The sequence below is a fragment of the Hyaena hyaena genome, unplaced genomic scaffold (genome assembly GCF_003009895.1).
Source record: "Hyaena hyaena isolate Hyena2069 unplaced genomic scaffold, ASM300989v1 scaffold_82, whole genome shotgun sequence".
NCBI classification, from domain to species: Eukaryota; Metazoa; Chordata; class Mammalia; order Carnivora; family Hyaenidae; genus Hyaena; species Hyaena hyaena.
This window is the reverse complement of record NW_024080713.1, coordinates 2,390,833-2,404,499: the sequence shown is the minus strand read 5'-3', so window position 1 is coordinate 2,404,499 and position 13,667 is coordinate 2,390,833. Positions and strand designations below refer to the sequence as shown.

Here is a 13,667-nt window from a genome sequence, read left to right as displayed (position 1 = left end):
GGACAGACAGGAATTAGGTGTGGGGAGGTTGTGGCGGGTGTGGAGGTGTGGCACTGGACAGGGTAGGGGGAAGGAAACGGGCTAGCTCCTCGCTGTGTCGACGTGTGGTTAGCTTCATGGTGGCAGAGGATGGGGAAGCACCCAGGTATCCGGTGAGAGATTGGAATGTGGTAACGCTGTGGGTGCAGATATGGACAGATCTCCAACCACTGATAAGTGAAGAGAAGAAAACGGGGCAGAACACCGTGTGTCGTATGCTCCTTTGTGTATGTGTGAGTGTGAGGGGCTCTGCCTGGAGTATATGCACGGGTATAGGTTGTGCAGGGATGCAGAAGAAACCAGCCAGAGCACAGCTGATGAGATCAGAGAGGGAGACATCACTCTATCCACCCCTTCGATGTCTTTTGAACTTTCTGTCTTATGCACGTGTGACCTATTGACAATCAATAAAACAATTAAAAACAAAAACAAAAACAAACCCCAGTCTCTCAGAAGGCATTGCTCAGGCGGTCACCTCCTTTATGCTTAGCTTCCTGTTGCCAACCACAGCTGTCCATGCCACTGCTCTCCACCCCTTAGCCTTCCAGTTTACTGCAGAGGAGTGGGGTATTCAGGCTTTGAAGGTCATGGCAAATTGTTCTGTATTTTTATCTGAGTCCTGGGAAGCTCTCAGTGTGTTTTAAGCAGAGGATGGGAGAGCAGATTTATGTCTTAAGATCTGTTCTGGCCGATGTGTGGAGAATGAGTTGGGGGGGCAGGTAGATGTGGAAATGGCGAAACCCTGCAGAAGACTTTGGGGCGGGCTTGGAGGGAGATGGGCGGTTAATCTTGGTGCTGGCAGTGGGGATGGAGGGGAGGAATGCTTCGGGATGTATTTGGGAGGTGATTAGTAAGGGGTTGGAAGTGCAGGCTGAGAGAGAGAAAAGGAAAAATGAAGGGTAAGTTCTGGTTACCTTGGGCAACTTGGAGGAATGGGAGTATCATTTATGAGGTGGGGGCCCTGGGGGAGGAAATGAAGCATCTTGCTCCAGGTACGTGGGGTGTATCAGGGGGGATGGTTGGCTGTACTGTTGGGGACTCTGGAGGGTCCGAGTCAGAGCCATGGTTCTGGGCGCCGTCGACACAGAGCCATCGTGTTAGACGACAGAGAGGGGTGCCGGAGCTTTAAAGAGAGAAGCGTGGAATTGTTGTCTCAGAGGTTGAGAGAGCAAAATCATGAGGGAAGTGGAGTCATGCTGGCCAGTATTGCATGTCCTTTGAGGTTTGTGGTTTTGAATCTCAAAAAGTGAAATCAGCCTGCCTGTGTGATTTTTCTCTGGCAAAACACAACGGCTTGGGTACAGGGTAGGGGGACAGAGGCAGGCAAGCCAGAAAAAGGCCCAGGAGGGAGTTGGATAGATTGTAAGTCAGTGAAGAAGGAAATGGGGGCCAAGAGGGTCTTGGATGACGGAAACGGTGAGCTGGCTGAAGTGGGAGCTTCGCCGAGGTAAAGTGACTGGCGAGTGGAAAGTGGGAGAGCAAGCAGTTTTCTGCAAGGAAAGAAAGTAGGGTGTTTGAAGTGTGTTCGGGGGAGGTGACGTGGTTACTGGACGGTGGGGTAGAGGAAGAGATGGGCGGTGAAGAGGACTGGGGAGTGCTCCCTGCGCCACCCCACCGGGCTGCTGCGCTGAGACTGAGACAGAAGCGGTGGCGCGGAAGGGAGGTGGGGCGGGGGCGTCTGCAGCGACAGCGGGGTGCTGGGTGGTTGCAGGGCTGAGGGCCAGCGGGCAGTAGAGCCCCCCGGGTGAGCTCAGCGAAGCTGACTGGGGTGGGGCGAAGACTGGGTCAGGTGCCGCGGGCCTGGGCGTCCAGGTGCTCTCCGCGGGCCACCTCCCTTCCTACCAGCCGCCCCCCCTTGCACTTCGCAGTCTTTGTGTCCCACAGGGTTCCTAGTACCAGGCAGCCTGAACTCTGCCGATGTGGGGTTCGAGTGGACTCTGAGCAGCTGTGGGACGTGACAGTTCTGGAATGCTTTACATTCCAAGGCACTGTTGTATAAGGGGGAGATTACCTGCCATCTGGACACGTTCCCCAGGAAGCCGCCTTTCATTCAACATCGATTGCACGATGTAGAATGTCCCATTCTGGAAAAACCTTGTATGCGTGGTCTTCTCGGACTCAAGAAACCTTCGTCCCACATCGGATGAGTTCATGATTATGAACTGGTTTTGAAAAGTAATGAGCGTGGCTCAGTGACTGTGAACCCTTTGTGATGGCGAAGACCTTATTTTTAGCAAGCTGTGTTTTTAAAAGCTAATTCTTCTCATAGGATAGTTGTATATTCAGTATTCATTGCTTGAGAAAATACTAAATGAGAAACTACTTTGAATTTAGAAATACTTAAATGAATTTTGGTTTTATTAATTATAGCAGCACTTACGTACACTTAGAAAATGTTAGACATTTGTTCCATCTGTATTTAGAGCAGTAAAGAAAATGATCTTCAGAAAGTAGGATGCGCTTGATGGATTCAGACTTGGCAAAGGGGCGCCTGGGTGGCTCAGTCGGTTGAGCCTCCCACTTCGGCTCAAGTCATGATCTCACGGTTCGTTGGTTCGAGCCCCGCGTCAGGCTCTGTGCTGACAACCAGCTCAGAGCCTGGAGCCTGTTCAGATTCTGTATCTCCCTCTCTCTCTGACCCTCCCCTGCTTATGCTGTCTGTCTGTCTGAGAAATAAATAAAACAGTAAAAAAAAAAAAAAAAAAAAGCACCTCTCAGCACGTCCCCAGGGTCACAGAGCTCACAGATGATTAGAAATCACTTCTGTGATGTAGAGAATATAAGTGCAAGGTGTTATTATTATTATTAATTATTGTAATTACTTAGGACCAGATGTTGTAATAGTATTCATTTTAAATGGCATCCTGCCAGTAGCAGGTGATTACTTAAAACTATTTTCCTGGTGTACTTATTAAACCTTTTCTCTCGTGTCACAGTATCTAAGGAAAAGGTGGTTTGTTTAGAAATGAAATCCAGATGGCCTCAAACAGCTCGGTCGTCATTTAAAGTTATTAATGTAACTGCACAACCTTGAAATACACAACCATTATTGCCAAAGCACTGTAATCCCAATCTGTCAGAACATACGTTTTTGGAATTATTTTACCTGATAAATTATTGGATTTTATAATTTATCAGCATACTGTTTGGAGGTATAAATGTGTTCAGTTCAAAGAGCTACAATTTACATAAAGCTTTGCGTTCCACTGGGTTTCATGTTTAATTTAGGGCGTGGAGATAAATTTAGCAGTAACACTAATAGCTCTCAGGTTTGTAACTTTCTGGAATTATGGACAGAAAGTTTATTTATTACCTTTTGTAAGTGGAATTTTAAAATCCTACTTGGCTCATTATTTTGTGAACACTTTTCAGGGAGAAAGATTAAATGAAATTAGCTACATTCTGCTGCTGTGGGATTGGTTAATCTTGGGCAGATCAGTGGCTAAAATAATTGTTTTAGGGGAGCCTGGGTGGCTCAGTCAGTTAAGCGTCCAACTTCGGCTTAGGTCATGATCTCATGTTTTGTGGGTTCAAGCCCTGCGTTGGGCTCTGTGCTGATAGCCAGCTCAGTGCCTGGAGCTTGTTTCGGATTTTGTGTCTCCCTCTCTCTCTCTGACCCTCCCCTGTTCACACTGTCTCTCTCTCTCTCTCTCTCTCTCAGAAATAAGACATTAAAAAAATAATTTAAAAAGATAAAAAAAATAATGATCTTAATAATACCTCACATTTACTGTTTATTTTAGTCTTACAGCTCTCAAAAGAGACAGGACATTTTATAGACAACCACATGTGATTCATAGAGGTTGGCGTGTCTAATGGCTTACAGCCAGGAAGTCAAACGGCTGTAATGTTTAACCACCTCAACTTTGTACCTTTTATGCAGAAATTTCAGGAATGGCCATTTGGCGGGTCTGTTAGCATTTACAGTTTGGCTACGTCTCCTAGAGTGTGGCTAGTGAAAACATGAGTCTAATAGAAGTTACAAGGAGCACAGCCTAGAAAGCATAGCCCTGTGACTTGCTAATTTCAGTATTGGAGCTCTGGGGTTTGTCTCCTACCCTGACTATTGTAGTACATGTAGCATACAGGTCATTTTGTTAATTTAACTTTTTTAAAAAATGTTTTATTTATTTCTGAGAGAGAGAGAGAGAGAGAGACAGCGTGAGTAGGGGAGGGTCAGAGAGAGAGGGAGACACAGACTCTGAAATAGGCTCCAGACTCTGAGCTGCCTGTCAGCACAGAGCTCAACACGGGGCTCAAACCCACGAACCGTGAGATCATGACCTGAGCCAAAGTGGGACGCTCAACCGACTGAGCCACCCAGGCGCTTCCCCCTTTATTTTTTCTTAATAAGCAGGTAAATTATAGGACTTTACCAATGCTGTGGATGTTTTCCCTTCTGATTATAAAAGTAGTATATACTTTTATTGTAGATTTTTAAGGAAAGCATATAGAAAATTAAAATTACCCATAATCCCTCTACCCAGAGAGAGCTAGTGTATTCCCTATTTATTTGTAAATATTATGTAAACATAGAGTTGAGTTGATTATATTTGTAAGTCATATCTTTTTTTTTTTTTTTTTGTAAGTAATCTACACCTAACACCCCAGGATCCAGAGTCATCTGCTCTGCCGACTGAGCCAGCCAGGCACCCTGTTTCTTCCTTTTTTCACTTGACATTTTCTCATGTCACTAAAAAGCCTTAATCATCATGTCAAATGACTATAAAATACCCAGCTATATGGATATACCATAGCTTATTTAATCATTCCTCCTTTAATTGCATGTATAGGTTGTGTCTTCAGACTTCTAACCGGAGACATTAATAAGTTTTATCTTTTTTTTTTTTTTAAATGTTTTATTTATTTCTAGGAGAGAGAGAGAGACAGTGTGAGCAGGGGAGGGTCAGAGAGAGAGGGAGTCACAGACTGAAACAGGCTCCAGGCTCTGAGCTGGCAGTCAGCACAGAGCCTGACGCGGGGCTCGAACCCATGAACCGCGAGATCATGACCCAAGCGAAAGTCGGACGCTTAACCGACTAAGCCACCTAGGCGCCCCCGGATATATTAAGTTTTAGATGCTTACTTTGTGTGCTTAATTATTCTTGGGTGTCAGAGCATGGGTGCAGCTTTCAGAGAGAACCAGTGGGACTTGAGAGGAAGCGGTGGAGACTGAGGACATGGGAGTGGCCCTGTTTCTTTCCCCATTTCCTTATGACTGACACAAAGTTCATTTCTTTACCATAATAAAGTTTCTTTGACACATTGTGAAAACTACCTTTTCTTATAGAGCCAAGAATGCATCTTGTATTTCTTCTGGGATAGGTCTCTGGAAATTGAATCTTTGTGTCAAAGCTCTTGATGACTGTGGCCAGATGGTCTGTAATACTATGTTTTATCTCCAGCAGTGTATGAGAGTTCAGGAGTCATTAGACCTTGAACTACATTGAGCACAATCTTATTTATTTATTTAAAAAAATTTTTAATGTTTTTTATTTATTTCTGAGAGAGAGAGAGAGAGACAGTGTGAGCAGGGGAGGGTCAGACAGAGAGGGAGACACAGAATCCGAAGCAGGCTCCAGGCTCTGAGCTGGCTGTCAGCATAGAGCCAGATGCGGGGCTTGAACCCATGAACTGCGAGATCATGACCCAGCCGAAGTCGGACGCTTAACCAACTGAGCCACCCAGGCACCCCATCTTTTTTAACTATATAAACGTTTTCTTGCCTTAATTAGCATTTCTTGTATTGCTAATCAGATTGGAGTTTTTATTTGATAAATTTAATAGACATGTCATTTCTTCTGAGTTGCCTGTTCATTTCCTTTCCTCATTTTTCTGTCGGAATTAGTGATTTTCTTTTAAGATTTTCTTTTCTTTTTAAAAATCTTTATTTATTTTTGAGACAGAGAGAGACAGAGCTTGAGGTGGGGAGGGGCAGAGACACAGAATCGGAAGCAGGCTCCAGGCTCTGAGCTGTCAGTACAGAGCCCAACACAGGGCTCGAACCCATGAACCATGAGATCATGACCTGAGCTGAAGTCAGATGCTTAACTGACTGAGCCACCCAGGCGCCCCAAGATTTTATTTTAAAATTTGTTTTTTTAAGAGCGAGCAAGCGAGCTAGTGAGTGCACGTGCAAGCCAGGGAGGGGCAGAGAGAGAGACACACACACACACATCCCAGGTAAGCTCCAAGCTCCATGCTGAGCCTGAGTTGGGGCTTGATCTCATGACTCTGAGATCAAGATCTGACCTGAAATCAAGAGTCGGACGCTTAGCCAACTGAGCCCCCCAGGTGCCCCTATGATTTTATTTTAAGTACTCACCACTCTGAGATCAAGAGTTGCATGTTCTTCCAACTAAGCCAGCCAGGCAGCCCTGAGTTAGCGATTTTCTTACCAGTTTGTATGAGAATTCTTTCTGTTAGGGTGTAATCTTTTGTCAAGATTTTTCTTTTTAAGGACTTGTTATAAAATATAATCACTGATCTCGTTTTCTGGTGTCAGCTAGCCCATGTGATTTTTTTTCAAGGCCTGATAACATGCTGACTGGTTATAAGTCTAAATAATTCAGTTTTTAGATAAACTGCTTATGTTAAGTAATGTTGATCATGTATTTTGTTTTTCCAGAAAGAAGAAATGATGTAAATCATTCACTATCCAGATTTTCAGGTCAGAGGCGAGAGGAAGCTCAGGAAGACTATGGCCTGGCCAAATATTTTTCAGAGAGGAACTCTGTTCTCCCGATTCAGCCATCATCATGTTGTTGTGTTCCTGCTCACCTTCTTCAGGTACGTGGATGGATTGCTAAAACTGTTGTTGTGGGTTTTGGTGTGTTTGAGGGGGTATGTACCGCGTGGCAAGTGCTGAATGCGGCGGTTGGCATGAGCTTATGAACCAGGCTAGTTATTCTTTCCGTTGTACTTTTTGGTGGTTCCAAGTCATTTTCAAGGACTATTTGACCCATGTTTGGCAATGTCTGGAGGCACTTTCGCTTGTCGCATTGGGGGGAGGGGTGCCACTTGCAGTGGGTAGAAGCCAGAGATGCTGGTGCAGACTCTACGGTGCGCTGGCTAGCCTCCCACAACAGAATTTTCAGGGCCCAAAATGTCAGTAGTGCCACGGTTGAGAAACTCTGGTTAACCATAAAGTTCTTTCTTTACTAAAACCAGGAGCTTCAGGGGCACCTGGGTGGCTCCGTCGGTTAAGCGTCCGACTTTGGTTCAGATCATGATCTCACGGTTCGTGGGTTCGAGCCCCACTTCGGGCTCTGTGCCGACAGCCAGCTCAGAGCCTGGAGCCTGTTTCAGATTCCGTCTCCCTCTCTCTCTGACCCTCCCCTGTTCACGCTGTCTCTCTCTCTCTCTCTCTCTCAGAAATAAATAAAAAAACATTAAAAAAAAAAACCCCAGGAGCTTTAGAATATAGGATGCGCATATGCAGGGCATCCTGAATTCAGGAAAGATGGTCTGAGGCAATTCTAAGGAGAATCCTCAGTATTTATAATTCTATGGCCCTCAGTGGCTCTCTTTAGTGGTCCACAGATGGCATAAACCAGGCTGTTTGGTTTCAGGAGCCATGTTAGTTTATAACCCTGTGGCTTAGCTGTTTGATGATTTATCCTGGGTAGGTTTTCTTTATTGTTAATCTTTATTGAAGGCACCACAAATGTGATAGGTTTGTTTGGTTGTTTTAAGGCAAAACTAGGAAATGGTTCTTAATTATGTAAGAGTTGATAGGTAAATTTGGATGTTTTCTTTAGGGACAGTCATTTGTTGGGGGTGAGAGGAGGCATCACAATGAGAAGACAGAACTCAGAAAGCTACTGAATGGCTAACACAGTAAGGGGCCAGCAGTTGCTAATGAGTTAAAATTCTTTACAGAACTGCATCCATGGTTTAAAGTGGGTTGGGATCAATAACATATTTGTCTTCTAGGTGGAGGGATAAGTTAGGAGTGAACACGGCGGCTTATATAAGAAGACTAGTTTTTTCTTTTGCTTGGCAGAGACCGTTTCAATTGATAAAGCAGAACTTTTTTTAAGAGAAGAATTCTAAAATTGATGAAAACAAATGGGACTGTATCTGGGATTTTATCAAATGCCCTTTTCTTTGCTAATCATTCAGCCGTATTTCTTCTCTCTTTTGCAGTTATTCGTTGCTCCACGCATCAAGAAAAACTTTTAGCAATGTCAAAGTCAGTATCTCTAAGCAGTGGACCCCGAGTGCTTTTAACAAGTCCATTAGATTGCCTGTAGAGGTAAGCAGAACAAAGTGCTGGGACGGGTTTAGGGAGCGAGCCATGCCCGCCCCTAAGTTCCCCTCAAGTTCTTCCAGTTTGTTTCATTCATCTGCCTAGGACTCTGAAAAGTGGCTGTTTTCTATGGCATAAAATCCAAAGTATTCTGCCTGATTCCTTAGCTTGCCCCAGCTCAGGCCTGTTTTACCTACCATTCCATCCAGCTTCTTTCTTATCGTTTTAAAGTGACACAGTTCTGGTGAGGCTGGTTTTTAACTGAGTTTCACAAGCACCTGTACCCATTCCTGCCTTTGAGGTTTTACTCATGTTCTTTTTTAGGCTCTTTCTCTTTATTCCCACCCATCTAAATCTTGCTTTTCCCTCTGTGGCGAGATAAAATGCCCTCTTTTTTAGGTAATCTCTGCACCCAGTGTGGGGCTTGAACTTGTGACCCTGAATCCACGAGTCCTATGTTGCACGAATTGAGCCAGCCAGGTGCCCCTAAACTGCCACTTTTGCTATCAAATTTTTTCCTAGCTTCCTCTAACCTCCCCGCCCCAACTGTGTATAGTGTATTACATAGTTTAATGTTTAAGTATTTACATACTTTGTAATTGTTTCATTTGTTTGTATCTTAAGAGTCTAGAAGTCAGGGAGTATGTGTCCAGTTCCTTGAATTCATTATGCATCAAGTGAATCCTCTGATGACCAGTTGGAATGGAGATGCTGTTCTTTACAATACCTTATGTTAATACACAGATCCACTCCATGCATTTTTAAAAAATTTCAATGTTTATTTAGTTTTCAGAGAGAGAGAGAGAGAGAGTGTGAGTAGGGGAGGGAGAGAGAGAGGGAGACACAGAATATGAAAGAGACTCCAGGTTCAGAGCTGTCAGGCCCGATATGGGGCTCGAACTCACGCACCACAAGATCATGACCTGAGCTGAAACCAAGGGTTGGACAATCAGCCAACTGAGTCCCCCAAGTGCCCCCCCCCCCACCATACACTCTTTACCACATTCCCTGAGTTGTACTTATGTGGAATTATAGATACATAGTAATATTCTTGGCATGTCTTATTTCTTAAAACATTTTCCCCCTATTTGGATCAATTAAGAGTTGATAGAGATCTGCAAATTATAGGAAATCCCCTCAAAATGTGATTAAGTTATTCAGTCAGGTGCTTACTGTGGGTCTCTCTGGCATAAACACAGTTGTAGATAGTGAGGGTACTAAAAAAAAGAAACAAAGAAACCTAGAGAGAGGGTTAAAAGAAAAAAAAAAAGAATCTATCCTCACAGAACTGATGTTCTATTGAAAATGCTCTTGTTGGGGCGCCTGGGTGGCTTAGTCGGTTAAGCGTCCGACTTTCGCTTAGGTCATGATCTCGCGGTTCGTGGGTTCGAGCCCCGCGTCGGGCTCTGTGCTGACTGCCAGCTCAGAGCCTGGAGCCTGTTTCAGTCTGTGACACCCTCTCTCTCTGACCCTCCCCTGCTCACGCTGTCTCTCTCTCTCTCTCCTAGAAATAAATAAAACATTAAAAAAAAAAAAAGAGGAAAGATGTTAGGAATAGAGGGTTAGATTTCACACTGAGGCTTGACTAGTGCTGTGTGTGCAGTGAGTCCTCTAAATGATCAAATGACTCGTCACAAACCCTGGCGTGCCCTTGGAGGGGTCATGTGCTCTAACTCTCAACCAGTATAAATACTTTCTTTGTCAGTATTGAAAGATGATCACTCACCTTCTGCTTAAATACTTCTAGAAAGTTCTTTTTTATATTGAGGGAAAAGTATTCTACTGCTTAATTTTGATCTTGGGTTTTCTCCTGAGCCATGCATAAGTCATTGATTCATGACAGCCTGTTGAATATTCAGAGAACACCTTTCTTCCTAAGTCTCTCTCGGTTAGGCAGACACCACTGGTTCCTTGAACCGTAGTGTAGTGGCGCTGTGCACTGAATGTGGTTCTTTAGGTACAGTCTGACCAGATACAGAGCAGTAGGATTTGATTTTGGCACTAAGTTTCTGGCTATGCTGCCTAAGGCTGCTTTTGTTTGTTAGGTAACTGAATTTGGCTCCCCAGGACCACCCCCAGGTTCGATGATTCACCAAGAGAACTCACAGGACTCTGCTTATACTCATATTCATAGCTGTGGTTTATTACTGTGAAAGGGTACAGAGCAAAATCAGCAAAGGGAAAAGCATAGGCTGAGGTCTGGAGGGACTGGCTTACAAGAGGGCGTTTTCAGTGGAGTTGTCCAGGTTGTGGGTTTCTTCCAGCGACAAGTTGTGACAACATGGGCGAAATCGTGTCTTACCAGGGAAGCTTATTAGAGACTCCGTGCCCAGGGCTTGTATAGGGACAGGTCACGTAGGCACCCCATGCCTGACATGTACAAAACTGGAGACGCCCAGGAGGAAAGCAGGCTCAGTGTAAACAACATTGTGTGTACAAACAGTTTAGGTACAGTGAACCACTCTTAGCAGGAAGTGATGGGAATCCTCCCCAAATGCAAGTGCCTAGACGCCAGCCAGGGGCCAAACTCACAAGTAGGCCTTTCTGAGGAGTACAGTCTCAGGCCTGCTGTGTTAACTCTTTTCTTGCCAGTAACTATGATACATTATTAGCTCTTGTGGGGCTTGCATTGCCTTTTCTGCTTAGATATTTATTTATTTACTTTAATTGCTGCTAAAATAGGCTTCACCATTCTGGTTTTTCAGGACTATGGATTAAGTGGTTTGGATGGATTGGTTATATAGAAGTCAAGTTCAGACTTATCCCGGAGATCTTTGTATTTCCATCTCTGCCGTCATGGAGAGCAGTGCTGACCTTCCATTCCTTTCTTTAGACTTCAAGGTCTGGGTTCTTTTCTTTCCTTTTCTTTTCTAAGGCTATTGCTGGGAGTGGAGCAGCGAGGGCGATAGGTACTTTTCTCTCTTCCTGTGCTTTTGTGTTTGTAACTGTCAATGCTAGCCTCCATGTGAACTTTCCTTTCTTGTCTGAAGTGGGAAGAGTTCTTAGAACCAGAAGTTTATGGGGCGCCTGGGTGACTGAGTGGGTTAAGCATCCAACTCTTGATTTCAGCTCAGGTCATGATCTCATGGTTCATGAGCTCGAGCCCTGTGTTGAGCTCTGCACTAACAGTGTGGAGCCTGCTTTGGATTCTCTCTCTCTCTCTCTCTCTCTCTCTCTCAAAATGAATAAAAGAACCCCACAAAGGTTTATGTAAAATTATTCTGGAAAATATTTTGCTAATATATCATTAAACATTTCTTTTTTTAAATTAAAAAATTTTTAAAAAAATTTTAATGTTTTTTATTTTTGAGAGTCAGAGAGCGACAGCACGAGCAGGGGAGAGTCAGAGAGAGAGGGAGATACAGAATCCGAAGACAGGCTCCAGGCTCTGAGCTAGCTGTCAGCACAGAGCCTGACGCGGAGCTCGAACTCACAAACCGTGAGATCATGACCTGAGCTGAAGTTGGATGCTCAACCTACTGAGCCACCCAGGCGCCCAATTTTTTAAATGTTTAATTTATTTCTGAGAGAGAGAGAGAGAATGAGGCGTGCAGCGTGAGCAGGGAACGGTCAGAGAGAGAGGGAGACACAGAATGTGAAGCAGGCTCCAGGCTCTGAGATAGCTGTCAGCACAGAGCCCAACACAGGGCTCAAACCCATGAACTGTGAGATTGTGACCCAAGCCAAAGTTGGACACTTAACCGACCCAGCCACCCAGGCGCCCCTCATTAAACATTTCTTAAGTATCTTGAACAGCGTCATCAAAAATCACTTATTATAGTTTTAATTTTAATGTATATCTATCTTAGGTGCTTTATGAAAAGAATTAAGCACAGACAGTCTCTTCACCTTGAGAATTTATCATGGATGCCACTGATAGGGACAAACACTGAAAATAGGGAACAGAACATAAAATCCATGTTTAGAGATAACAAGGAAGTAATGGTTAAATTTAATACTTGAGGACAACTTGAAAAGCCTTAGTTCCCCAGACAGTACAGTCCTCTCATGAGAACAGTGTGATTGAGTCTAAACTGTCCAGGAGAGGATGGCAGGATTCGGGGTGTCCTCGACACCCCATCTCAAGCTCATCCACAGCTGCTCTTCCCCAGCAGAACTTCACGGAAAGCGATACCACTCACCGTGGGCAGAGAGCAGACCCCGAACGGAAGTCAGGTTTAACAACTCCTCTGCGCACCCATTCAGGAAGCTCCTGTCAGCAGCCCCCCCTCCCCCCGCATGCCTCACCCTTACCTTGTGCTAGACATTCTCACTTAGGAAACCCACAAGCACGCGATTTCGTGCTTCCAGGAAGTGCCTCGGTGCAACACGAGCAAACTCGACACACATACAGGCCGGTGGGTTCCTGCGACAGTTGTATGGGCACGTGGGCCGGCTCGCCCCACCGCAGTGCATGGGGTCTCAGTGTGTGCAAGTCATTTCATTAAACACGGGGTGATTCACTCTGTGTGCCTGGCCATTTCTCTCTACTGTATATACTCGCCTTCATCTGACTTCTGTTGTTGAAGGGAACTTTCTTTACTAGGCTTGTTCTGTTATCCTATTTTCTGTATCTTTCTGTTCGTCCTACTTTGTTTTTGTTTTTTTTTAAGTTTTTGGTTTCTTTTTGTTTTCCACTTGTTAAGTAGACCATCAAAAGTACATTTTACCCGAATTCTGGTAGTAAAGCAAAAGAAAGCTATTTAACATCTGTCCAGTCTTGTGAAAGCCACACCTGCAGGGAGTTTTGGTGACTTCCTGAGAGTAAGGAAGGACTCCTGAAACTTGGAGCAGCTGCTCGAAGCCATCGTCTCTAGCTCACGTTGGTGTGCGCTCAACAGGGCATGGGCCTAGGTCGTAATGAGCCGCAGGGTCTAAGATTGTGGTCTGAGGCAAAATAACTCGAATTGGGGAAGTTTAGGGCCCCACTTAGTGTGCGGAAATACCGATCAGTCTTTGGGCTGCTCTCTTCTCTGCGGTGACAGCAGCATGTGAGGTGTTGAAGGAGTGAGGCTGATGCCTGAAGCCACACAGAAATAAGTCCCATCCTTTAGGATCACACTTTATGCATTCTTTTATAATTCGGGGATTTTATTTTCTGTTAAACATTTTTTTCTAATTGCTGATTGTGATTTTTTTCTTTAATATCTAAAGTCAGAATTTCTTTCCTGTAACAACCCATCTCAGAAATCATTTATTCCAATAGTTCTCTGAATTTTGGGGCTGAGGACCCCAGAGAGTTTTTGGCTCTGTGGGTTTACATTTATAGATATTTATTGTTTTAGAAATTAAAGCTGAGAAATTGAGGGCCGCCTGGGTGCTCAGTCGGTTAAGCATCCCACTTCAGCTCAGGTCATGATCTCGCTGTCTGTGAGTT

General features: G+C 44.5%; 1 protein-coding gene across 5 annotated transcripts in view; it reads left to right on the top strand.

The window, feature by feature from the left end:
* The window catches only part of SLC37A3 (solute carrier family 37 member 3), a 66,742-nt gene that overhangs the window by 3,285 nt on the left and 49,790 nt on the right, over positions 1 to 13,667 (top strand). For all 5 annotated transcript variants that reach the window (XM_039234036.1, XM_039234031.1, XM_039234035.1 and 2 more), the window contains 2 exons: positions 6,668 to 6,828; positions 8,188 to 8,296. In XM_039234036.1, coding sequence (XP_039089967.1) covers positions 6,740 to 6,828; positions 8,188 to 8,296 — 198 coding nt within the window. In that variant the 5' untranslated portion in view covers positions 6,668 to 6,739. The remainder of the gene's footprint in view (positions 1 to 6,667; positions 6,829 to 8,187; positions 8,297 to 13,667) is intronic.